At 46.1% G+C, this 27,713-nt stretch overlaps 1 protein-coding gene across 1 annotated transcript in view; it reads left to right on the top strand.

The window, feature by feature from the left end:
- The window catches only part of KIF16B (kinesin family member 16B), a 1,684,060-nt gene extending 1,662,366 nt beyond the window's left edge, over positions 1-21,694 (top strand). Inside the window, exon 26 of the mRNA XM_085612707.1 lies at positions 19,147-21,694. Coding sequence (XP_085468833.1) covers positions 19,147-19,305 — 159 coding nt within the window. The 3' untranslated portion in view covers positions 19,306-21,694. The remainder of the gene's footprint in view (positions 1-19,146) is intronic.
- Positions 21,695-27,713: the final 6,019 nt, after the last annotated feature.

Below are 27,713 nucleotides of genomic sequence, written 5' to 3'. Positions count from 1 at the left end.
CAGTCGCTGACCCTTGGAGTCACTTCAGCCTGGGATGAAGGGAGCAAGTCCAGTATTCCTTCTTAGCCAGCAGGCAGGCCTCAAGCAGCCATGCATCCTTCTGTAGTATCCACATGCCCAGGAGTGTACTGGGAAGTGGGTTTAAGGGTCCACTTTTATACCTGGTGCCCACTTTGAAGAGGGAGAAGTTTCTGGAGTTTCCCTCACAGAGGTATTTTGAACTTCCTGCTTCCCTGCCTTGGTCCCAGTCTGTCTGGAAGCAAAATAGACTTGTGTGAAGCCCTTTGTGTGTGAGCTGAACCAGTGCTTTTGAAGTGCAAGCGTGGTAGGTGAATAGCCGGATCCTCTATCAGGTCAGAGATGGCCCTTCCTGCCAAATACTAGACCCTCCTTTGTGTTACTGTCAAGGAGGATTACACAAAGGCCAACTGCACCCAGTCATGTGACCAAGCAACAGGTAACAGGCACCAAATAGTTAGGAAAGGCAATGCCGACTTTCTAAACCCTGACTTTTGTAAAGCATTATAGGTTTGTTGCATCAGTGGCTTTCCTTCTTCTTTTTTCTACTCTTTTTTTCTATATCCGGTTTAATGAGGTTTTTTAATTATATTCGTCTTTAGTTTTGGTGTAGTTCACGTCTGGATTAGAGTTCTCTTTCTAAGATGGCGACCTCTTGTCATCGGATTAGAGCAGTTTACACGTCAGTCCTGTTTCTATGACTAGTTCTGTTTTAAACACGCTAACATGGATTGCTCTCCAAACGCTATTGTTGGTGTTTGTTTCGCGTGGATTACAGTTTGATTGGGTAAGCGTCCCTTTACTATTGGAAAACTTTAGCTTCAGCTAGTTTTTGAGATTAGAATCCTGACATTTGGGTTTCGTTATATTTTTATAGTTAAAACGCTTAATATCATTGCAACCGCATTCTTAAACCTTTCGCGTGTTGCTATCTGCGGCGGTAAACGGAGGTTCACCCGGACGCTCAACCTGACAGTGAGACATATTGCTGGTAAGTGGATTTTCACTGGTTTGGTTGGTGTGGATCCACTTGGGACGACTTTCTGAGTTTTTGTTTTCATTTTCTGCAGCGTAACTTCAGGTGTTGCACAGATATATTCAGGTCTCCGTTCCCGATTTTTTTAGCTGTGTTTCACTCATCGTAGTACATCAAGGTATGATTTGGTCCTGTTTAGATTACACACTGTCTTCAACAACAGTTCACAATTGTGGAATATAGGGTTTTTCGCTTTTCCGCTTTTCCTCACAATTGCTTTGGTGGTGGTATTCCGCTTCTGTTGCAAAGACCATAATGCTATTCCTTAGAACCCTGCCTTTCCTTGAGCAGCATAATTGTACATGTGCTGATTATGACAATCTTTGATGTCTATATGTTAATTGATACAAATATTGTTCGTTCTTATAGATTCCCCTGACGAAGGGCTGAATTTAAAGCCCGAAATGCATTGGGATTTGACATGTGAAATTGGAAGTACAGACTTTTGCTGAGAATAAGCAACGTTCTGTCAAGCTGTTTCATCTTTATTGACAAAGAATTAAAAAGACACATGAACTCAGTTCCATTGATAAACTTGTTTTTGGTGTTAAGAATTATCTACGTATGTCAATGTATTCAATGTTCTATATTGTTTTGTCTTTGTGAGTAATTGTTCATTTACTACTGATACATACAACATATCCAAGTTATATTTTCATGTTTGAAGGTGATTACGCCCCACTTGGGCACTTGTAGTGCACTTGTCTTTCTAGGCACCTATCTAGATTATTTTGTTGTGACTTTCTAAAAGTGGCATTTTCAGAATTGTGACTTGAATCTTAGGTTCCCATTAAAGAGGTTTTTAAATTACAATTCATCAGACACCAAACATGACTTTACTACTTGCTCTCAATAAAATGTTATCACTTATTAAATGTAATATGGTAACCCTCTGTTATTCTATAGGAGAGGTAGACCTTGCAGTAGTGAAAACAAATTTGAGAGTTTTTCACTACAGGGACATATCCAAACTTTTTAAATACATCCCAACCTGCCCTATGGGCTTTTTAGGGAGTACCCTAAGGGTGACCTATAGGGATAAAAAAGGAAGGTATAGGTAATATGCTATGCCCTTTTTGGTACATATTGCATGCCACAAAAACACCTTACAAGCACTTTAGCAAGCATGCTCACAGACACCACAAGCACAATACCAACAATATATATATTTTTTTTTAAATAAATTTTATTGCACATAAAAACTCAATACAAACATGGGCCTACAACCACCAGGGCCGGCCGCTAATATATACATGTTCGACATCATCAAGGAAGAAATAGGCCCCCTGGGGCTCAGCCGAATTAACAAATTACCGAGTGCACCTCAGAGGTTGTCAGGATACATAACTTTTAGAAATACAAACAAAGAAAGAAAAATAAAAGAACACCAAAAAGCAAGGCGGAAACCATCGAAAAAAAGGGCGTCTAACCACGGCCGGGGGATCACACAGTACCTACTCCACCCTCGGGTGGTCAATGAGGATGATCAAGGGGGGAGGTGGGGGCGACGGGAGAGCCACAACCATCTACAGGTGAAATGCAATAGTCCGGGAACCTCAGGAGCAAGGGGACAAGGCAGCATCAGATGTGTCCACGAGGGGGGGTGTGCAGATGTTCCCTCGGTACGCATTCCACTGGCCCCAAATTCTACCCCACGCCCCCGGCTTACCCCGAGCCACATACACAGTCTTCTCTCTACACATGCACCAATCCATGTTCTCCTTACATACTGACACGGTGGGAGGCCGCCGGGAACCCCAAAGCTGTGCAATGTCCCTCTTAGCAACCATGTTCCCAAGGGCCGCCCACCGAGTCTGAGCCGCATTATAGTCATTAGGCTCCCACACGTTCAGCAAACATCGGCGAACCTCAGGCAACAGAGCGACCCCAGTGACACATTCCATGACAGCATGCACCCGGCGCCAATACTCCGCCACCTCACAGCACTCCCAGAGAACATGGAGAAAAGTGGCGCTGAGCCCACAGCCGCGCCTACAGAGCCCATCTTCAGAAAAACCCATCAGAACTAAACGAGGGCCCGTCACGTAAACACGGTGGAGAATTTTAAGCTGGACAAGAGGGAGACGTGCGGGTATGGCCACCTCCTTAGGGGAGGACAGCGCAGACTGCCAATCCTCATCGTCCAGTTCCACTCCATCCCGGATCCACGCCTCCCGAAGACGCACGAGGAGATCCGCCCGAACGTTTATTAGTTTTTTATAGATAAGTGAAATAGTACTGTCGGGCAAGTGACCGTCGAGTATGCGGTCCTCGAGTGGCGAAGACACAGGGACTGCAGTCTCAGCCCCGATGGCCGAGAGCAAAGCGTGCCGAACCTGAACGTACCGAAAGAACTCCCTCTCACTCAATTCGTACTCACTCTGCAGCGCAGCGAAGGATTTGACCGCACCCTTCACCCAAAGGTCACCTACTCTGCTGATGCCAATCGTGTCCCAACGCTCGAATCCCTTCGTCGTCCAAAGGCTTCCCAATCTTTCAGACGCAAACAAGGGGGTCGCACCCGTCAAACGATCATTCCAGCCCATGGCCACATTCGCAGCCTCCCACAAGCGTACTGCAATCTTAGTGGGACCAGTTAAGTTCCCAATATATTTTTTAAGTGTCAATACAGGTGTGTTCATTTTACCTTGATGAGTTGGAAAAGGAACACTACTGCGTTACACCTAAAGAAAGTACACAAGTCTACAGCATTTGTCGGTGCACTACACATAGGACAAGTGTAAAAGTAGGTTACCGTAGATCTCCGCGACAACGCAGTAGTTTGGTGACATTGTGGAGTCGGTGCAGCAAAGGAGGGGCCTGGACAATGTGGCACGTTGTGGAAACACAAGTGGGACGCAGGAAAGAAGGTAAGTTTTATCTTATTACCTTCAATTCTGTCAACTTGAAGTTGAAGGTTTTCCAGCCACAGTTGCCACAGCGGAAAGGCACATCGTAATTTTGACAGCTGGAATTGGGCTGGAGTCCATCTGACAACCACTTCCGTCTCTATCACCGTCAACGTGGATGAGAATTCCTGGCGAAGTCGGCAGGAATCTGGTGGTCTTTTGTCTATAGAACAGCCAACATCAAAATATTGCAGGTGAGAACATCATCGAAGATCATTGAAAAAGCAACAGTGGGACCCGATCCACCAAAATCTAAATCGGGCTGTAAGTCTGACCGGTCTAACAATAGGTGACTACCCTTTCAGTGTTCCTAGTGACACAAAATATCTGTCCTTAATCTTCTGTTCTCCTCCTTCCAGGTACCTTCTAAAATTCCTTTTTTGCCTTTAGAAGTGGATGATTAAAATTGCGTTTTCTGCATTTTTACAACAGGAGTTGCATTTTTTATCTTTTTTTTTTACTTCTCTTTATTTGTTATGAGGCTGTAAATACATTTTCAGTTTTTCATAGTGCTTAGCATTCTTTTGCTGGTAAGTAAGTCTTTCCTATTTTTTTATTTTCTCTAACTTTCAGTAATGTAACAACCATGGAGTTGAATGTATTAACCTGCATCATGAGGCTTGAAAGAAATTACCGGGACCAAACAGACTCTTGTATTCCACTCCTCAGAAGAAGACAATGAAAGAGAAACATTGAGGAAGCTTTATCTGATTCACTCCCTCTAAGATGGGATAAGTCTTGTGTGCACACTAACACAGTAGCCTCAGTCTCGTCAATGAATAATAATCCACTCTCGAGGTGGTGAAAGATATCTAATAATAGTGTAGTATAACCTTTCCTTGAGAAGGGATATTTAAAAAACCCATGTGTATATTATTCAAATTTCTTTGATTGAATTAACACGAGGGCACTTAAATACGAATACATTTGATGGCAGGCCATCATATTTATAACCAAGACTTTTAAATAGCGATGGTTGTACAAGTGGTTAAAGCTTGATATGTGGCCCAAATATTCTTAGGATGACTCTGCAGAGGAAAAAAGAGCATTATAAACCTCTGACTGTGTGTTGTAGTGTGTCATATCTTCATGCCAGGCTTCCAGAGTGGGGGAGGGGTGCGCACCTATTGCATGGCCACTCTGCATTTGGCTAAGAGGAGACCAAGAGCCACCAGTTTTCTCACCCCTTTGTCGACCTCTCTATCTAGGCCCAATAGGGCTAGTAGTGGATCAAGTTCTAATGAGTGGACAGTTATGAGTGACAGTTCATGAAAAGTCTTTATCCATTACGCCATGACGTCCTGACAGAGCCATGCAGTATGTAGGAAGCCAGCGTCAGGAGCGTGGCAACGGAGGCACAATTTATATATTTTAAGTGTATGAGTCGGTGCCTACCATTGAGGGAGAACTCCCCTGTCCTAGCGCAGCAGTATTGCCATGTTTTGTCGTCTATGGTCGTTTCGAGGTCTCTCTGCCAGCCTATCCATGCCTTAAGCATCGCTGGGCGCCTGGCCTCCTGAGCGAGAACATAGAGCCTGGAGACCAATTTAACCAGAATATTGTTTTGAATCAGAAGCGACAATGATGGGATATCTTGCAGCAGACCCTGAAGTACTGGAAATCAGCCAGGGTAGTCCATCCAGACGTATTTTGGATCACTGAGTCCTAACTTCTGACAATACCATCATCGAAGACATCTCTCATTTTGCGTATGCCTTGTGTGTGTAGAACGTTTGTGACTGCCTTCTCCCTCCCCACCCGGAACCATGAGCACCACTCTAGCATAATATGCGGTGAGTACAATAGGGAAATTGATTGTTTTTCTAGTGTTCTTCGCCAAACCCGTACCGTAGGTTCAATGAATCAATTATACTATGTTGTCTGGTAGGTCCCTGAAAAAGTGTCTGTGGCAAGGTAAGAGGAAGGGGTGCTTCCCGTTCTACATGTGCTCTATATCAGCCTCTAAGTTGTGGATTGCTTTACTGTAGTTATCGAGCATTACAATAGTTGGATCAGTATGGACCATTATACCCAGGTACTGTATAGAGTCTGTTCTCCATTGTAAGTGGAATTCTGCGCAGTGGAAGGTGTGAAGAGATAGATAGTGGATTTTCCCCAGTTTATCTGGAGCCCAGAGAGGGCCCCAAGCAGGACTACTTCCCCGAGTATGGGGGAGACATTACTTTCTGGGTCGTGGACAAAGAGCAGAGTGTTGTCTTTGCCGATATTATAAATTGGTGTCCTGGGAAACTTTGGCCCCTATGGCTGTGGTGTTCTCTGAAAGCACAGGCCAGTAGCTCCACCACTAGCTGGTACAACAAGGGCGATAAGAGGCAGCCCATGGGGGTTCACCTAGCAAACTCAAAGGGGACCATTACGTGACTGTTCACGCGGACTCTAGCAGTTGGTGCCCTGTATAGCAATGAGACAAGGCACAAAAACATCTCTCCCACCATGATTCTGCTAGTACCGCCTTCATAAATACCCAGTCTACTGAATCGATGCCTTTTCGGGGTCTAAAAAAACACAGCCGCGGCCTTCACTTCCAGGTCTGTCTGTTGTATCAGGTCGAATATGGTGCAAAGATTATAGGTGATACTTCGACCTGGGACAAAGTCCACAGGGCGATGCGATTGGCCAGGATTTTGGCGAAGATGTTTACGTCCATGTTCAGTAACATCAAAGGCCTATACGAGGTACAGTTATTGGGTGGTTTATCTAGTTTTAAGAGAGTTACAATGAGCGGCTTGCTCATTGTGGGTGGCATGATCTCTATCTCTATTGAAGAAAAAACCCCTAGGCAACTATAGTTCTATCGCAACTTTCAGACCTAGCGAAACACAAACATGATATTAGGGACTCCGTGTACACATTAAGTCATTGAAAGTTCATTTATTTTATACAAAATTCTTAATCATTCTAATACTTATTTCATCAGTTTCCAAGTGAAAACAAATGGCAACATCTCGACATAGCTAACAAAATACAATGAACAAACATTGACGTGTTAGCAAAAATCAAGGCGAGACTGATGATGATAAATTTTCAAAAAAATGCATTACTTCTGAGGAATAAACACGTAAATCAGATGGCTACGTGATGGATCTTCTACGCGCGTTACAGCGTGCACAACGCCTTCATCAGGAAAGCCACAATGATTCCAAATGTTAACATAAGAAATGAACAACGGATAGGGAAGTAACTAATTCACAAAAGTTACGAGAGGCTGGACGTTCGAGGGCGGATGATTCAGAGTGCTACTGCTTAGGCCCAAGCTTGAAGATGCTGCGGTTGCATGATCAGATATAGGAGATAATCCTGAATAAACTGTGTAGTCATGTATAAATAACTTGGTATTCAAACTCCCAGATAGTCCAAGGGTAGCACAGTTACATGCCGGGTTGGGTGTGTGGCTCACGTGCGGATAGCTCAAGAGTCTGTCATACAGGATAAAATAGGTTACTCTTCACACGATCAGTGAAGAAAGGGTTTCCTTAATGTATTGGATAGATGGTAAACCTTGCTTGCCAGTTCAGCGTGGGTCAGCGGCCGTTGACGCCTTCCTTGTCAAAAAATAAGAGGAAACATTGAGTGTTGTTTGTTTTTGTGACCCTACACACCTGTTTTTGGATATAATTTTTTCCTTTTTTGCCATGATTATTTGTGTTTACACTTTAGTTGGTCCTCTGTTATTGACATATGTTTGTGTAACCTTTTGAGCACCTTCTGTATTATTGTACATTCGAATTTTCCATTAATGAAAAATACATACTTTTTGATAAATTGTTTAAGGGTACTGAATTGTTCCATGATTTCTCTGAATGGGCTCTTTTTTAACCACTTGAAGTCGCTAGTGTTTTTGAACTAGGATCCTGAACCACTGTAGCATTCACACTTTTCATTAGCCCCAGGTTTGGGTTACAAAGCTGCCCCTGTTTGTTGTAAGTTTTTTGTAGATGTCTGGCCTTGGTTCCAGTGGACTTTATGGGTGATGCAGGGTGTCTTGAATTTGATCTTAGCATCCACTGGTGATTCAGTGAAGTGCTTTCATTTGACCATGCAGGCCAGGTTTGTCTGTGGCCCAGTAGTTCTGTGAATGTGGCTCAAATACATGAGATTTCTGCTGGGAATTATGCTTTTCTATTGCAGAGGATTTAAGACCCCCAGTTTAGAAATGTATTCGATTTTGTAGTGTAGTGGGGATCCTCTCAATTTGAAATAGGTGTTTTTGTAATCAATACGATTGTGGTATATTGTACTGAAAATAACTATTTTTTGTCTCAGTATTGTTCACTGCTCTGAATCATGAGAATTATTTGTGCTTTGGAACATTTTAAAATCTGTTAGGGGTGTGCAACGTCTGAATGGTGACAGACTGATAAGTTCGGATTTCTATGCAATCTAGCAGCAAAAAGCAAAGCAATTTGAAATTGGGTGTCTCCCAAAAGCTGGGAAGTCCCACACATATGGCATTCAGAGCTTTCAGTACAATGGCATAAGGACACTTATCAATGATGAAATAAAGCTCAAAACTCATTCCTCATTCAACAAAGAATATGTGTACCCTTTCTTAAACTTAGAAAGTGCCATCACTTACTAAGTCCTTTCTGAGGTTTTGCTTTCCTCTGTCCAAAACAAAAAGAAACCCAATTGTATTGCATGAAAAACACCGGTTTGCACAACATATGGAAAGAATCTTGGCTTATAGTGTGCTGCTGTTCTTTAAGATGATCAAACCAACCCACTAGTTATTTTATTGAAAGTGTTAGTAACAGGCAAATGCCTCTGTAGCTTATGTACTCTATATTGATGATGTGAAACTCATAACATTGGTGCTGTCTTGAGAGTGCAGTAAAAATATAGAAGTGTTATATCGGGTGATTTGTTTTTGGATTGATTTTAACATATTAACAAAAACTCATCAACATCCAACCCTCGCCACCCTTTCCTCGTCCGAGGGGATCTCACTTCATTAGTTACATTACCATCACAGTTAAATCGAATCTCATTCACCACTTACTTTAACATTGTAAAACATATTTTCCATGATTTTGCAATGGCAACATCTCATATATTTTACTACATTTTAATTGACCCTGTCCGTACCATCATTTTGCTGTCCATTTTATCCTCACCCGGCGCCTGTTCTTCCAACTCAACTTCCACTAGATCCCTGTTAGACCTCGCCCTTTTAGCAGGTTTATCCACAAACCTTTTGGCTCCTATTTATCTGACCCTGTTTTATTGGCTACAGGATTCTGGGCACTTTACCACTGCTGATCAGTGCTAGAGTGCATATGCTCTCTGTGTAAATTGTGATTGATTGGTTATCCATGATTGGCATATTTGACTTACTGATAAGTCCCTAGTAAAGTGTACTGAGTGTGCCAGGGCCTGTAATTCAAATGCTACTAGTGAGCTTGTAGCACTGGGTATGCCACCCACATAAGTAGCCCTGTAAATGTATCTGAGACCTGCCACTGCAGTGTCTGCGCACGCAGTTCTTTACTGCCATGTTGACCTGGCAAGTTTCTTTTTCTTACATATAAGGCACCCCTCAGGTTGGTCCAAGGTACCCCAATGGGCAGGGTGCAGTGTATGTGAAAGGTAGGACATGTACTGGTGTGTGTTACATGTCCTACTGTGCATTTCGTGTTCCACCATTGTCTGTCCCATAGGTTAACATTGGAGCTGCCTTGTAACATCTTACAAGTGTAACTTTCCATTGGGAAAAGATTGAGAAATTGAGTTTAGGCTCTCTGAACTCAGAATTTAATAACACATCTTTTAGTGAAGGTGGTTTATAAATTGTATTTAAAAATGCCACTTTTAGAAAGTATGTAACCACTAGGCCTAAGGACATAGCCTCCGAGTGCACTACACACTGACACTCCTGAGGAGTATATCACATTGTACACAAAGTAATCAGATATAATAAAACTGTGCTAAGATTAACCTTGTTGACAGAAAAATAGTATCACACTTTCTTCTTCAAAGTGAATATCAGAAACGATGAATTTGATTGCTCAAAAACAAATTCTAGCTCTGTACAGTCTTTTATTCCACATGAAATTATTTATCTGTGGGTATCCCAGAGCCTCTCCTGGTGCCCCTGTCACTTTCCCCAGCTCCCCCAGGGTGATTGCAGCAGGCAAGGGGAGACTATATTAAAGGCATCGGCGAGAAAGAAGGCGACAGGAGGGAAGTGAAAAAGCGATCTTGAAGTCCATACTCGAATACAGCATGGCTCACAGAGCAGTGAATGCGCTGCCCAGGCTCGGCCTAAAAAAACCTGTTGCAGTAAAAACAACATAGAAAACAAATATTTTCTGTATACAATGTGTCTTAGTGCAAAAATGATGTAATATGGGACGACTCGGACTACTTTTGAGAAGGCTCCCGTTCAATGGAGGGACCCCAGAGGAGGTGGAAAATACAAAAAGCACAAAAAACAGAATGAGGCGGATGAGATACTCTGACCCTTTCGGTCTACTTTTCAGAGGTGATAGCAATAGCTATCACAGACAAAAGCACAGTCAAGCCAGACCTAAAAACACAAACGTGCTTCAGTTGGGTCCAGCACACCCAGCTTTTCAGATCTGGTTATAGAAAGCTTTAAGTCCCCGATACCACAAAACTTTTGTTATTTTAAGAAGTAATACAAGACCAGAGAAGTTTCATTCCAGACACACATCACGTTATGTTATGGGCTGTTCCCCTCCGCCCCCAAAGTGGAAAGGAATGCATTTCTACACATGCTAGATTTAAAAAATAAACAATATGCATGCATGGCTGCAGACAGGAACTGGCTCGAATGACTTCTTTTATAACATGAAAGAAGTTCTGGAAAGGGGATTTTCTGCAAGTGTGAAGGACGCACAGAGACATGGGTGCAGACGTCTTCCCACCACTCCCTGTGGTGACACCGACGGCCCTGCTTGGCCACAGCACTCTGGTGCGCTGAGGGGAGATCCCAGAGAGCTGAGTCTCCAGAAGATTATTACCCCCTCCCCTGGCACTAATATCAGCAGAAAATACGTCATTACCTTTTGTTCTACACAAATCAACTGCACTGCTGCTGGTTGCAAACAGCAGCATCACGCAAACATTTGTGCGCCATTAGACATTATATCAGGCACCTACGCACGTAAGTGCTCAGCACACAATCACTTGAGCAGTTCTCACTGCGAAGGCCTCGCTGTGAGCTGGCTTCCATCACGGCGACCCCCCCTCCCCCTGATCTGTGTAACATCAGGAGCCTGGGTCTGGATCCAGTTAGTGGTCACGGCGACCCCCCCTCCCCCTGATCTGTGTAACATCAGGAGCCTGGGTCTGGATCCAGTTAGTGGTGGAGCCCATTGTCTGCACCAAACGCGCAGTGTGGAGCTGACCGCCACAGCCACGTACAGACAGGGAAACACAAAGGACACCCTCTCCCGGCCACAAGACCAAACCACAGGGCACATGGATGCATTAATGAGCGGTGGGTGCAAATCAAAGCCACACGGTGTGGTGAGAACAAACCAACCCACGTGTATGCACCAACTGGTGCCACAGCAAACCACAGGAGAGATGGTGACCCACTGAGAAGCGAGAGAAAGAGCCACTGCTCGTGCCTGCACTGACTGGTGCCGTGCGCAAACAAAATATCCAGTCCGGGTGGGCGAGCCGAAAAGGAGACAGGGAGGGAACAAACAAGCCGCACTCCAAATCAAAAGCGAGCGTTTAACATAAAGTGTGACGCACGCCAATGAAAAGCATGGGCGGAGCTTCAACTGCACATCCGAAAGCAACCCGACGACAATAGATCTCGCAGAGCGGGCAGCGCATGCGCTGCGAAGCTAGGCAAGACCTAACAATATGGACATGTCTTTGTGTACTGGTGCTCATATAAAGCGCTCCAAGCCCTTCTTGTCCAGTTCGTGCAATATTGAATTAAAAAAAAGTTACATCAATAACAGGCAACTGCTGCAGAGTTAAGATTAAGGTAAAAATGGAGAGCCTGATAGGGACCCGTGTCAGCACCTGCTTTTTAGAGCTGCCGATGCCGAGTACCGGCAGGACCCGGCCCACTTAAAGCCTTGATAACAGCACAGTCAATTAATGACTTTTCTTTAACATCAATAAATGCGTCGATTTTTGCGAATCTGCTTCCAAATGGTTAGGCAAAAATGATATCTGTTATTGTAGACCACAACAAATTTCTTGACAAACTTTGTAAAGGATGAAAGATGAGATATGAGCTCGGCCAAAATAGTTTTTCAGTCCTCATTCGCGGGTGCGCGCCGTTTATCTTATTACAGAGACAAACCAGATGAAAGCATTCAAGAAAATTATGAAGTAATCCCATGCGACGGAAGAGTCCCCAGTTCATTGCTTCTCTTTTTCATCTTCCCATTGTTAAATAATGCCTTCCTCAAGTGGAACATTACTTCTCTTAAAACAGACCCACACTCCATTACCGCTTTGCCACTGAATAATGGTTTATGTTACTTTTAGCTAATAGCATTTTGCAATAGCTTGCCTAAGAATTCACATATTCATACTTCAGGACAAGCTGTGTAAGTACACAGAAATCAGTTGAGAATTGACTGCTTGGATGCTGTTTATTTTTATTATTTCTTTTAATAACCGAATGCATCGTTATGAGGGCGCTCGCTTTTTCTTGTTTAATTATTGTTTAAATGTACATAGTCGCGGAACATAAATATTCACAGTGCTGTAACACAGTCACTTATTGGTTCAAGCTAAAAAGTGACACGTTTATTGTGCCTAATGTAGGATGTACAGTTAGGCCCAAATGATTAATCTGTGCCCATTCCTTTAACATCAAGTTTTAGTGGCATCATTCTTTATTTTTATTATAGCATTTGCACACCATCATTCATTCATTAAAAAGCGTTCAAATTTGTGCTAGATTATGTTTCCCCCCTTTACCTTTGCTCCCTTATTTCAATAGGATTTCCTTTCCATATGTTACAGTTAGAACAGTTTTTAGCAGAGTTTTAAGTGTAGGACCATTTCCTCTTTCAAATACTTTCAACACCATTTAATAGACCTTTCGTACACAGTTTAATTTGCCCTTTTTACGGCTGGGCCTTTGAGACCGCTTTAACTGTCTCGCCAGACTATTGTTTTGTCAATCAATCCTACATATTATACATATGTAGATGGTCTTTTTGTCAGCGAACTTCATCTACTAGTCATTTAAATTTTCATTCACTTTTTGCTTCTGCCCACCACAGCATATAGCATGGGTCAGCCCTGTTTATCCATGTCCGATATTCCCTTTGAGTACCTAAACAAATCCTATTCACGTTGTTTACATCCACCTCAAAAAAGTTCCTTTCTCTTCAGTGACATTGCTGGTTCAAAATGCTCTTTTTTATGTATTTATTTGTAATCTTTAATCACTATTCATTTTGCCTGTATTTCGGGTTCCCGCATATCGGGTGATTTATTTGCCTCTCCGTTTTAGGTTGAAGCCTACCAGAGAGCACGGCTGTCTGGTTTGCTAAAGACATCTTGGAGACTTTCATTAAGCTTTCCTGGTAATGCATCCCGTCCGTTGCTTACCATTGACTTTGTGGTTTGTAACTCACATTTGCTGGCTTTATTTGTTTCAGTTGTCCAAGGTGAGTTTGTTCCTCCCAAGGAGCAAAGCCTTTTCACACCAACTCCCCTTGTATTTTTCCACGAGTGCTCCTTTCTATAAACAGGCCTGTAAATCTTGTTCTTATCTTGTCACATTTGCTGTGCATTTAGAAACAGAGGTCAGATGTCAGGCTCTGTCTTCTGAGGAAGCTTGGCGTTTACTTTTCTATCTCAGACTTCAAAGTGAGAGGATTGATGTAGGAGGCTGGCTTAGTATATGGTGCACACTTATTCAAGTTATATACCTTGCACTAATCCAGACAACCCTTATGGTGATTTTAGTGGTATTTGATAACAATAGAAAGCTCTGAAAGTGGTAGCCGTGAAGAGCAGCCTTTAGGCTTATATTGAAGGTGTGTAAAGCAACTTGTTTTACCAACTTTAATCAGTGGTGCAAGTTAAACAAAAAAGAACCACACCGTGCTGATTTAAAAATAAGTCTATTTATTACACAACACAATTGGTCATCTTTTGTTCCCTGAGCCTTATTCGGACAGGCCAGGCTTGGGAAAAGAATAGGAGGGGTCACTGGACCCTTTAGAATACCAGAAGTACAAACAGTACAACAAACTGGTATGAGGAATGGGGTGAGCCCAGTGGCCTTGATAACTCGCCCAGATACTGGCATTCTTTCTCCTCCTACTATGGTTACGGAGGAGGGTGTATCTTCTGCAATGGTGGTGCGCATGGCAGCTGATGTCCTTGACCTTCAGCTACCCACAGTGACAGTCAAGACTATTGTCCTGACAGAGGTACCACAGCCAGGAGCTTCCTTTTTGGAACCCTTGCTTCCATTCAACAAAACCCTCACGGACGTCCTTCTGGGAACCTGGTCCATCCCAACTCAGGGGCTCCTGTGAACAGTACGATCCCCCGCTGCTGCCACCCTGCGCTGGCGACCCAAACTTCCTCACTACCTACTCCACCTCGGAGAGCTTGGTGGTTCGAGCTTCCACTTCCCATGGTGCGTTCCCTGGTGCTTCCCCAGACAGGGAATCCAAGAGCCTGGACAGTTGGGGCAAGCAATGTTTTTCCTCCGCCAGCCTTGCATTGTGGTGGGTGAACATCGCATGCTTATTGGGGCGTTATTCCCACTCTCTGTAAGAAACAGTAGCGCAAGTGCTGTCCCAGTTCCTTAAGGAGGCCCGGGCCATCCTCTATCAAGCAGTATCAAGACGGGAGAGATGCAGCAAAGTCCTCCATTCGATGTGGTTTGGACATGACTGACTCGCTGTGCAGAACGATTTCCGCAGTGGTGGCTGTTAGACGCCACGCCTGTCTGAGAGCATCTGGCTTTTCAGGGGATATCCAGGCCTCGCTCATGGACATGCCCTTTGATGGCACCTGTCTCATTGAAGACAAGGCAGACACAGCACTGGATCGCTTTCAGGAATCCAGGGCTAGAGACAAGTTCTTGGGCCTCTCAGCAGCCCTCCCTTCCCAATCCCCAGTCTGCTTTTTGCTCCTTTCATGGCTACAGAAGGGACTTTCAACTGCACCAATCCTATCCCAGCCACGGAGCCACGCAAGTGGCGCAGGTGAGGGCTAGGTTCATTCCAGCTACGAGAGTCCGGTATCAGATGTCCTGTCAAACCACCATTCCCTGGCAGCTTCAGTCTCCAAGCCCTCCTACTTTTTCTCTTCCAGATCATGGGCATCCAGTTGTTGGCAGGATCAGCCATCACCTCCACCACTGGCAGGACATCACTGACAGGTGGGTTCTTCAGATAGTCCAAAGGGGCTACTCTCTCCCCTTTAAGACAACCCCTCCCTCCATACCTCCAGCTTACGACTGGCCGACAGAGGATCACCTGGTTTTGCATTAGGAGGAAGTCATGACTCTCTTGATCAAGAGAGCCGTAGAGAGTATTCCAGCCCTGGAAGTAGGCTGTGGTTGCTATTCCCACTACTTTCTGGGCCTGAAGAAGGAAAAGGTCCTGCACCCTCTCCTATATCTGCGAACACTCAAACTTCCTCAAAAAGCAAATGTTCAAGATGGTCAGTCTAGCTCACGTCTTGTCTGCCTTCAACCCAGGAGACTGGATGATATTGTGGGAGTTGAAGGATGCTTGTTTTCATATTCATGTCCTGCCTGCCCATCGATGCTACCTGCGGTTTATGGTAGGCCGTGAGCACTTTCTGTTTACTGTGCTCTACATTGACATTACCAGCGCCCCTTAGGTGTTCTCCAAAACGATGACTTTTCTCAGGTCATCTGCACAGATCATGGGCTACAGTCTTCGCCAATCTCGATGACTGTCTGCTGAATGCACACTTTCCCAGGTTGAAGTCTCCCACCTCCAGACTATGGTGAACCTCCTGCATTCGCTGGGGTTCAATATCAACGTGCCGAACTCACACCTGACTCCCTCTCAGATGCTTCCTTTCATCAGAGCTGTTCTAGACAGAGTGCAGTTTGGGGCCTATCCTCCCGAGTCCTAGATATTCAGGCTATGACACCGATGTTTCAGCCTCTATTGTGGATTTGGTGAGAATGAATCTGAGGCTGTTGGGCCTCATGGCCTCCTGCATCCTGCTAGTGACACATGCCAGATGGCATATGTAGGCTCTGTAGTGGGACCTGAAGTTCCAGTGAGCACAGTATAAGGGGAATCTCTTTGACATTGTCCAGATCTAGAAGAAAACTGCACAGGATTTGCAGTTGTAGATGACAAACAGCAATTGGGTCAGAGGCAGAACCATTTCTCTTCGCCAACCAGATCTTATAGTAGCGACAGATGCGTCACTCTTAGGATGGGACTGCCATCTGGGAGAGGCGTAGATCAGAGGACTCTGGTCTCCGGTGGAATCCGGACTCCACATCAACATGCTGGAGCTCTGACTCATCCGCATGGCATTGCAAGCATTTCTACCCTCCATCAAGGGAAAGCTAGTTCTAGTGTTCACGGACAACACTATAGCCATGTGGTGCTGCAACAAACAGGGCGGAATAGGTTCATGGACCCTTTGCCAAGAGACCCAGCGTCTCTGGACATGGCTGAAGCACCAGGGTATTTCCCCGGTAGTTCAAAACCTGGCAGGTACCCTGAATCAATCAATCAGGGAATTGTGAAGCACACTACTCACCTGTGAGGGTCTCAGGCCGCTGAGGGAGGGGTTAAGAGGTGGGGGTACAGCTCCGAGTCAGCCGAAGAGCCAGGTCTTGAGGCACTTGCTGACGGTGTGCAGAGTAGTCTGATGTTGACCGGTAGCTATTTCCAGGCCTTAGCCGCGACGTAGGAGAAGGCTCTTCCACCTGCTCAGGTTCTGCGGATGCACGAGTTTTCTGCTAGGGCGAGGTCGAAAGAGTGGAGGATTCTTTTGGGTATGCGGAAGGAGACTCTTTCATTGAGGTATTTGGGTCTGGTGTGGAGAGATTTGTAGGCGTGGGTTAGTAGCTTGAAGGTTACTCTCTTCTCGACGGGGAGCAAGTCGACGTCTCACAGATGTTGGGTGATGTACTCATGTCATGAGATGCTAAGGGCGAGTCTGGCCACGGTGTTCTGGATGGTCTGGAGTTTGCATAGCAGGAATTTGTTGATTCCGGCATAGAGAGCGTTCCCGTAGTTCAGTCTGCTTGTTATGAGTGCGTGGGTGAGAGTCTTTCTGGCTTCGGTGGGGATCCATTTGAAAGTCTTGCAGAGGGTGTTGATCCTGCGGGTCATGGTGAGGGAGGAGTCGAGTATGATGCTAAGGTTCCGGGCGTGGTCCGTGGGGGTGGGGGGGTTGCCAAGGGCAGTGGGCCACCAGGTGTTGTCCCAAGCAGAGGGGAAGGGTCCAAGGACGAGTACTTCTGTCTTCTCCATTGAGCTTCAGACAGCTGTTGCTCATCCAAGCTGCAACATCTTTAATTTCTTCCTGGAAGCTGTCGGGCTGCTTCAGGGTCCTTCGTGAGGGAGAGGATTAGCTGGGTATCATCGACTTAGGATACTATGCTGATTCTGTGCTGTCTGACGATGGCGGCGAGGGGGGCCATGTAGATGTTGAAAACCTGGGACCGAGTGATGATCCTTGGGGTACTCCGCAGTTGATCTTTGTGGGTTCGGAGAGGAAAGGCGGGAGCCTGATCCTTTGGGTTATGCCAGCGAGGAAGGAGCGGAGCCAGTAGAGGGCGGTTCCCCGTATGCCAGCGTCGTGGAGTCTGGCTGCGAGGGTGAGCTGGGAGACTGTGTTGAAGGCTGTGGAGAGGTCTAGTAGGATGAGGGCTGGGGTGTGGTCTTGGTCGAGGAGCATGCAGATGTCGTCTGTGGTGGCGAGGAGGGCTGTCTCAGTGCTGTGGTTATTGCGGAATCCAGATAGGGAAGAGTCGAGGATGGCGTTCTCTTTGATGAAGATTGTCCGCTGGGCGTTGACGATCTTCTCAGTGACCTTGGCTGCGAAGAGAAGGTCGAGAGACGGGTCAGTAGTTTTTCCGGTCCGTCTGGTCTGCAGAGGGTTTCTTGAGGATGGGCTTGACTTTTACGCGTTTCCAGTCATCGGGGAAAGTGCCGGATTCGAAGGAGGCGTTGACTGTGCGTCGTAGCTTGGGCGCTATGGCGGCAGCGGCTCTGTGGAAGATGTGGGGTGGGCAGGGGTCCATGGGGGCTCCTGAGTGTGTTCTTTAAGGTCGTGGAAGTGTCTTTGGTGGTGACCCTGGTCCAGGCGGTGATGGTGGGTTGGCTGTCGTTGCTGGAGGGCAAGGTGGTTTCTGGAGTCTGTTCACTGAAGTTGTTGTAGAAGGCTTGATTTGCAGGTGGAAGTAGGAGCCGAGCTTGTTGCAAAGATCCTGGGAGAGTGTGACATCCGTGGCTTCGCTGGGGGGGTTGGTGAATTGCTGGATGATGCTGAAGAGTTCCATCAGGTTGCTGGAGTTGAGTGAGGATTTTGTTCTGGATGAAGGTCCTTATGGTGGATATTATGAGTTGGTGGTATTCTGTCATGGCGTTCTTGTAGGTGGTTTGGTCTTCAGTGGTTTTGCTGTTCCTCCATCGTTTTTCGAGACGTCTGCAGGTGTGTCTGGATTCGTGGAGGTCGGTGGTGAACCAGATGACCTTCAATGGGCCTGGTCTGTCGGGGTTGAGGAGGGGTGCAAGCTTGTCTGCGCAGTTGGCAAACCTCTGCAGTTGTATCCCTGACAGATTACGGAATGCGTGCCTCATTCCAAGTTGGAAACCAGAAATAGGAAGTATTTACCACACATGTTAACCCCTTCAGCGCGGCGTGGATTTCCGCGCCGCGCTGAAGATTCCGTGCGCGGGCGGGGCCATGACGGAGCGGTTCCGTCATGCGCACAGCGCAACCGACGCACGTGACGGAACCGCTCCGTCACAAGCGTCGAACGGGTTAAATACCTCAACCTCGGATAATTGTATTTACCACAACTGTATGAGGGTAAACATAATGGCCTACACAAATAATTGGAAATCTGTAATTTTGATTGTCGGTTGCCTTCACCGATATTAACTTATTATTCTGAAGTCCTTCGCTTGTTATTAAGACTAGCATATTAGTTCAGTTCCTCTTTAATGACAATGTGATTCTCCTTTTCAGAGATACCTTCGGGATTTCTTCGCCATCATGCTGAAGTCTCCGACATCACCCCTGCACATTGATAAAGTGGGGCTCACTTTGTCCAAGCACACTATCTGCGAGTTCTCGCCCTTCTTCAAGAAAGGAGTCTTTGACTACAGCAGCCACGGCACTGGGTGACTTCCTCTGAGGGGACCTCCGCTCTATGGAGAAGGAGCAAAAACAGTGCCTTCGGTCTCTTAAAAAAGAAATGCAATCATCTCGGGGCTCAAATTTTAAACACAGATATGCAACAGTTACAGCTTTTATATTTTGGTTGAACCTATGCTCTTTTCATGTTTTGGTATTTGTACATACCCCTATCATGTCAAAGAGAGAGAGCAACTCTCTATGCTGCATTGAGCTACAGACAAATCCTCCTGCTCTGAGTCTGCGCTTCCACACGGTCACCCCCAGCAGGTCTCAGAGACGCTCAAGGTCACCCTCAGTAGGTCTACAGAGGTACTCTCAAGGTCGTCCTCAGCAGATCTACAGAGGTACTCTCAAGGTCACCCTCAGCAGTTCTACAGAAACACTCACAAGGTCACCCTCAGCAGGTCTACAGACACTCGTTCCGTGGTTAGTGTATTCTTCAAAGGTAGCATTTTGGGAAAGAGGGCTGCTTTAAAAAGCTCATGACTGCTGTGTCCAAAGCACGTTTTTGGCAATATGAATTCTAAGTCTTCCACTGATGAGTAGGTTGGCGTTGATGAGCATAAAATGCCAGAGAAGGAATGCGTATGGAAAGGAGCTAGCCACACCTTCTTACTTCTTCCATAAACATGGAGTTACCTCATGAAGAACTGGAAACCGGTTGTGTATCTTTCACTATGCACAAAAAGTGAACAAAAAATAAGTTCTATAAAAAATGTTAGCATTTACTGATCATCGTACCACGCTGTATAGTTTGTGAACGGCAGAAGCAAATTCAAAGTTTTACAGATAAGTTTGTGTAGATATTCATTACTGGTCTGGAATGACACAAAGCGTTTTGTATATATGATGAATTGTTCAATTTGTGATACTGTGTAGAGTAACCAAAAAATGGAAATGGATATGTGTGAAGTTAAACGTAATGCACGTGTGCCCTTGTGCTAACTGGATGTAAGAAAAGTAGAACATTTTGTTCTTTCCGTTGATGGTCTTAAAATATGATTCTGGCTTAAATTCATTACAAAGGCGCTGTCACTGCTGGTTAGTCAGAAAGAGTTAGGGGCTAGCATTGGTATTTTGGCAAAGAGATTAAAGCGCAGTCGTGCTCTGACTGTTTTAATCTTTATTTGTGGAACTAAGAATGGATTCTAAATCGGAGGCATGCTGGCAATGGCAAAACGAAGTGCGTGCGGCATCTGTACACCGATGTCACCTGTTCGTTGCCCTTGTTAACCTTGGGGAGCAGCTGAGGGCCTGGGGGGACAGGCACCCCGTCTGTGATCCACCTCTGTGATGGCTGGGAAGGAGCCGGTCAGTGTATTCATGCAACCCACCCCCGGAGGCAGCGTCTGTCTCAGACCCTCCACCATCGGCCATGGCCATTGACAAAAGGTTAATTGGCCAGCGACAGAACAGGGGCCAAGTCCATGCGTGACTTTAGCTCCTATTTCAGTGAAAATGTGTAGGTAGCCCGAACGAAAACTGCACCCCATACTCCCGTTTAAAGCAAGCGGCTCCTACTTTCAATGCGACTGTGAACGCTACAGCGTAAACACAATACAGAGTCGATGGCACATTTTTGTATTTACGCATTTGGAAAGAGTTTTAAAAAATACCATGAAGTAAAATTCCTTTTTCAAAGCGCTGGGCTGGTTCAGCCTGGTGTCTGACGAAAACGGAACTGGCAAGCCCCACTGCTGTGCAGAAGGGCAGTGTGGTTGTGTGCAGTGACGGGCCGTTTGCCCAGGCCTACAGATAATTACTGTTACACGCACAAGACAGAGTGGATTATAGTGTGACAGCTGTGGGGACAGCAGTCCAGTGCCTGTCATCTGTTTTCAGGGAGTTGCTTCCAACGTTGTTTGCTGTGCAAACGAAGCCTGCCGGTTCCTTAAGCATGTCCAGGAAAGGTGGTAATGAAGCGCCGCCCTGTCCAAACCCCCCTTCCGCATTCATTTCAGAGCTGACTTTATAACTATATGAGGCACACGATGGCTACCATGCAGGTTTGCACTTTGTCACAGAGAGGCACATTCCAGCACACTAATTAACTGAAGAGATTGGGCCTGCTGTGTTCAAACTGCACCTCGTTATTAATAAACCGAGGCAGCCGAAAACTCACGCCGGAGCAATGCACTGTTGGCCGAATTTGTCACACACAGAAGAGAAACCGAGGATGTACTCATGTTGTTAGGTAACCGAGAACGAATAGACATGTGATGAAGTACATGACGCCTAGCAGTGGCAAATTGTTTAAATTTTCACTGTTAGGTTTAACGCCAAAAGTCAATGTAGTTTGCTAATGCGCAATACCTTTATTCCCTGTTGAGTATTATTATTTTTTACAATGCCATTAAAGGTTTTCTATTGCACTTAATATTAATTGTATTTAAATGTTAAAGTACCTTGCACTCAGTAGCTGACAGTGCTGAACTTGTGACAGACTCGAGCGCCTCCTCATGGTGCACTGTCTGTCTGAAGGTAGGGCCTCTCAGACTACCAAACATCGAGGACTTCCTTTGAGCTTCAGTTCTTCTTTTCTGTTCATGGTTTAATTTGCCAGCTTGCTACCGTTCGCATTTACATCACAGCAGGTTGGGTATAATTTTTTTTTTCTTTTAAGTTAGCTTGGCTCATGTTTCTTCTGTAATTTGAATTTAGTAACTGCTTTGATGAAGGTAAATGTTTCTATTCCTTCCTAAATATCCTTGGATTATAGGCATCGGTTTCATGTTTCTTGTTGCATTTCACTGCCTTACCTATAATTTCTCAATTATAATGCTCAGGTTGTGGTTCTTGTTAAAGGGCTCCATCTAGCTAGATTTGCCCCTCCCTTGAATATCTCAAATCAATATTAAGGGTTACATCTGTTAAGAGTCATCTTTCTGATGGATACGTATAACTACAGATTCCTTAACTTGTAAAGCACCTGAGCGCAAGTGTGAATCTTGTAAATCTTGTAAAAGTTCCTGCTGTTGACAGGTGAGGCCTTCCGCCTGCATTGTTACTCGACTCTGCTTCCAGACATGATGACTCAGAGGCACTTTAAGATACCACCACTTCTCATTGATGTCGGTTCCTCTTTATCCTTTGGTTTTTCACTCCTGCCTAGCGGGAAGTCACACAGTCACTGCACCGGACTCCATCGTGGGGCCAGTGGTCCCTATTTCTTCGGACCATTGTCGACTCTGCAGCAGGTTGTAGCTTTAAAAATAATAATGTAATTTTTATTGCATCTCCCTCTGATGTGCCTTCTGGCTCCATTGTCCTTGCAGGGCCTCCAGCTGAGCTTGTGGTGGTGGATTCTTCTCTCACATTGACAAACACTAGATGAAGGCAGCCTTATCTGCAATAATCCTAGGTTGTGCCTTCACTTCTGTGCCATAAGCTGGCATTCTGGGCTGGCTACCACTCAAGTGGCACAGATTCCAGATCCACTATTACCTCTGGCCTCTGATCTGAAACCATCTTGCGCTAGATACCACTAATGTCTAGGCACACAAATGCCAGTGCAAATGCCAGTGGATGATCAGAGCTCCCTTCTGTCTCAGGTTCTGCAACGGTTTTTCTTCAAGATGGAGGAACTCTTTGGGTCTGATGTGGTCAGGATGACTATGAGAAAGCAAATGTTTCCACCTCATTTTACAGGTAATGACCTTGGTGTCCAAAATGCCAAGGGCTTGGATATTTTTCTGGAGTCCACCATGGACTCACTTTAAGAACATCCTATGGATAAAACTGGTTCCTTTGTAGCAGTGAAGTTTGCAGGGCAACAGAATACTGGGAATTACCACTATCCTCGGAAGCACCTATGACAACTTCTTCATGGAAATGTACTGAGTTGTTGTCGTCTGAGCACTTGTTACCTTTCAGTGATGTGCTGTCAGATGGATGCCTCTAACTGCAGATTCCTCATCTTTTGAATATTCCTCAGGCATCAGACTTGATCCAGAAACTTTAAAGCAGTATTCCTGCATGCCTGTAGGTGGTGTCATGTGGCCTATCACCAATGTTGTTATGCTCCGAAAGTGACGAGCGTAGCCCACATATCGACGCCACCCATGTGCATCGATGACAGCTCATTTCTTTTCACACCTTGAGGCGTGGATCTGGTGCTTCACCTTAGTCTTCAAGACCTCAAATTACACTAAAATTTACCAGTGTGCAAGGGAAAATATCACACTCTAAGACAACGGGTTTCTAACCGTGGATGAACTGTTGAAAACCGATATATGTGATGGACCCTCACCAAGTGTGTCTTTGGTACCTGAGTTCGGAGCACTACTCCAAGCCATATGATGAATGCTACCAGAGGAACCTGTAGACCAAATAGGGCTGGGAGGGCAAACTTTGTCATCAAACACAAAAAAACTTCACAACACTACTGGTTGAAGTCAAAAGGAAAGTGCCATTCCTCCTCTCGAAGTGGTTTTCATGGCAGGCCTTTGTAGGAGTTGAAGTCTTCGGGCAAGTCCAAGAAAACGCTTAAGAAGTTGAAATGAGAATCAGCCCCTTCCCACTCCTCTCAAATTTTATAGAGGGTGCAATGGCATCAACTTTCCTCATGGTCTTGCTTCCGTTCTTCATCGGAGTTGATGCCAAGTCTAGTCCGAGTGCACCCCGAGTTTCTGGATGCGTTGGCAACATCGTAGTAAGTAGATGCCTTCAGAAAGGCGCTTTTGCACATTTTGGCACTTAACCATTTCCCTTTGGCACGTCTTTGTCCCCAAGGATACAAAGGTGCCTCCAGTCGGACTTCTGGCGATGGATCTGCCCTCCTTGCCATCAGTGGCAGTTGATCTCACTCGGGTACAATACCGGCTCCGTTGCCTTCCTCAGTTTCAGTGACACTCCCTGTGTCAGCTCCCTTTGTATTGATGACAAAAACTCCTTGGCAATGTCAATAAAGTAAACAAATTACACAATATCTATGACAATAAGAAGACCAAGGAAGACGGAAAAAATACGTTCAAAGTTGTTACTATTTTAATAGTTTCTCCTCATATTATTTAAACAAATGATATTAACTTATTGAGTTAATAAAGATATTGCCACTTTTTAACCTTTTATTTATACATATTGATTAAATGTAATGTGTTAAATATTGTGTTTCACTTTTTAAATGCTTTATATAAATATCATTTGTTTAAATAATATGAGAAGAAATTATTAAAATAGTAACAACTTTGAACATATTTTTTCCGTCTTCCTTGGTCTTCTTATTGTCATAGATCTTGTGTAATTTGTTTACTTTATTGACATTGCCTAGGAGTTTTTGTCATTACTATTCAAGTCCCTGTCCTGGGAATTGAACTATCCATTGTTCAGGGGGTCCCTGTTTTTTCTCATTTCCCTTTGTATTGATGCCAATGAAGACTGCCAGTGCTGGAGGAGGATTTACAGACTTTTGCGGTTTCCGACTCCGAGCAGAATTTGCCACAACACCAACAGAGGTTGCACCCGGCTCTGACCAGCACGCAATTTGGTGTCACACCTGATAGAGGTATTCAGGCTTCTCTGTGTCTAAGCATCCCTGATGGACATGCTGTTTGACAGATCTTTCCTCTTCAGCGAAAAAACAGACTCTGCCCTTGAACCGTTTTTGGGAGAGTAGGGCCATACCACTTTCCTTTGGCCTTTCTACTCCCACTAGAATATTCCACTGACAATTTTACCCTCGCCACAGTCATAGTTTCCAGTTTCACCAGCGTCAGACACCTCCAACAGTCCAGCAGGTCTTGCAGCCCTTTTGTGGCAGAGACCAGTTCACAAAGACGGTTCCCAGTACATTAGGGACAACTTGCAGCTCAGTCCCTTATCCCTTCAACATCTGCAGTGGAAAATCTCATCTGAAAGAGACCATTAGTTATGGATTCCTCACCTTAGAATTACCACCAGGCGTCAAACTGGATCCGGAATTTTTTTTTATCAGCAGTACCCCTGCGCATCGGTAGGTGATGCTGACGTCAATACTTTCTTTCTTTCTTTTTCCGCGCCAGCCAGTGCAGATCTTGAGAGAGCGGTACCTCAAGTCACTTTTTGACTCTCTTTTTGCGACTTTTCTCAACATCTTTTCGAGTCCTCACAACTCCAAGTGCACAGGCATGTCATCTTGGCAGACCTGCTTCAAGCCTTGTGGCTCCTGCAAAAAGCTGATGTCGGTGGCGGACCCCCATCTTGTGTGCCTATGGTGTCTGGAGCGCGACCACAACCCAAAGTCGTGCTCCAACTACCAGGTCATGGCCCTGAAGTCTTTGGCAGAGCGGTCCCGAAAGCTTCTGGATGCCCGGCAGTCGGCTCCTGTGGATAGGATGATTGCCCGACGCCACCGCCCTGCCCCGGGCGACCCCATTTTCCTCTCCCAACACCCCGCCCCTGAGAGCTCCAAGGGTGCATTCCCGACCGCACCACCGGATAGGGAATCCAAGAAGCTGGACCACCTTGAGAAGAAAAAGTTTTCTTCCTCCAGCTTAGGACTGCGGTCAGTGAACACCGCATGTCTCTTGGGCCGCTACTCCCACTTTGTGTGGGACACAGTCGCCCAGGTGCTGCCACAGTGCCCTGAGGAGGCCCGGACCGTGCCGAAGGGAGAGACACAGCGAAGTTCGCCATACAATGTGGGCAGGACAATTTCAATGCCAGTAGCCCTGAGACACTACCCATGGCTGAGATCCACTGGCTTTTCGGGTGATGTCCAAGCTATGCTTTTGGACATGCCCTTTGATGTCCGTCGATTGTTTGGCAACAAAGCAGACAACACGCTTGAGCGCTTTAAGGCCTCCAGGGCTGCGGCCAGGTCCTTGGGCCTTGCTTCCACCTCTCGCCCCACGCAGTCTGCTTTTCGCCCCTTTCGTGGCTACAGAAGGGGTGCCCTGCTACGTTCCGTCTAGAGCCACAGGCCTGCGCAAGCTGTCCAGCCTCTGCGCTACCGGGGATGTGGGACCCACTGTCGTGGGTTTTGTGGGCCAGCGGGCAGGCCAGTCCACCAACGCCCACTCTGCATCAGTCTCCAGGCCCTCCTAGTCTGACCTTTCAGGGCCACTATTCCCCAGTGGGCGGCAGGATTCGCCATCCCCCGCCCATTGGCTCAACATCACGTCAGACAGGTGGGTTTTGCAGATAGTCCAAAGGGGCTACTCCCTCCCCTTCGATACTACCCCTCCATCCATGCCACCTCAATTCCATCACATGTCGGAGGATCACTTGGCCCTTCTCCAACAGGGAGTATAGCTCTCTTGGTCAAGGGAGCCATCGAGCGAGTTCCTGCCCCAGAAGTAGGTCGGGGTTGTTATTCCCACTACATTCTGGTGTCCAAGAAGGTCAAGGGCCTGCGTCCAATCTTGAATCTCAGGAACGTCAACCGCTTCGGAAGGAGATGTTCAAAATGTTGACACTGGCTCAGGTCCTGTCTGCCCTCGACCCTGAAGACTGGACGGTAGCGTTGGACTTGCAGGAGGCTTATTTTCACATCCCCGCCCTGCCGGCCCATCAGCGTTACCGAAGGTTCACGGTAGGCCACAAGCACTTTAGGTTTACCGTGCTCCCCTTTGGCCTTACCAGCGCCCCTCGGGTGTTCACGAAGGGGATGGCGGTATTCGTAGCTCATCTGTGCAGATCAGAAGTTCCAGTCTTCCCTTATCTCGACGACTGGCTGTTGAAGGCAGGCTCGCCCCAGGCTGTCTTCTCCCACCTCCAGACTATGGCCAATCTCCTGCATTAGCTGGGGTTTACCATAAATGTGCTGAAGTCACACCTGATTCCCTCTCAGAAGCTCCTTTTCATTGGAGCAGTTCTGGACACAGTGTAGTTTCGGGCTTATAATCCCGAGCATCGAGTCCGGGATATTCGGGCTATGATTCTGATCTTTCAGCCTCTATCCCTGGTTTCGGTCAGATTGACCCTGAGGCTACTGTGCCTCATAGCCTCCTGCATCCTGCTGGTGGACAATGCCAGGTAGCATATGCAGATTCTGCAGTGGGACCTGAAGTTCCAGTGAGCACAGCATCAGTGGAATCTTTCTGACTGCGTCCAGATCTCGGAGGGCACTGCACATCAATTGCAGTGGTGGCTAACAACGAGGATTGGGTCAACGGCAGGTCCCTCTCCCTTCGCCAACCAGAGTCCACAGTGGTGACAGATGCATCATTTGTGGGGTGGGCCGACCACATGGGGGAGGTGGTGATCAGAGTCTGGGCTCCACATCAACCTTCAGGAGCTTCGGGCGATCCGTCTTGCACTGAAGGCATTCCTTCCTTCTGACAAAGGGAGAGTAGTGCAGGTTTTCACGTACACCACCGCCGCCATGTCGTACTGTAACAGAAAGGGCGGGTGGGGTCGTCGACCCTATGTCAGGAGGCACTTTGTCTCTAGAAGTGGCTGGAACATCAGGGCATGTC

Source organism: Triturus cristatus, chromosome 6 (genome assembly GCF_964204655.1).
Source record: "Triturus cristatus chromosome 6, aTriCri1.1, whole genome shotgun sequence".
Taxonomy (NCBI): Eukaryota; Metazoa; Chordata; class Amphibia; order Caudata; family Salamandridae; genus Triturus; species Triturus cristatus.
This window is presented reverse-complemented; position numbering and strand designations above follow the sequence as displayed.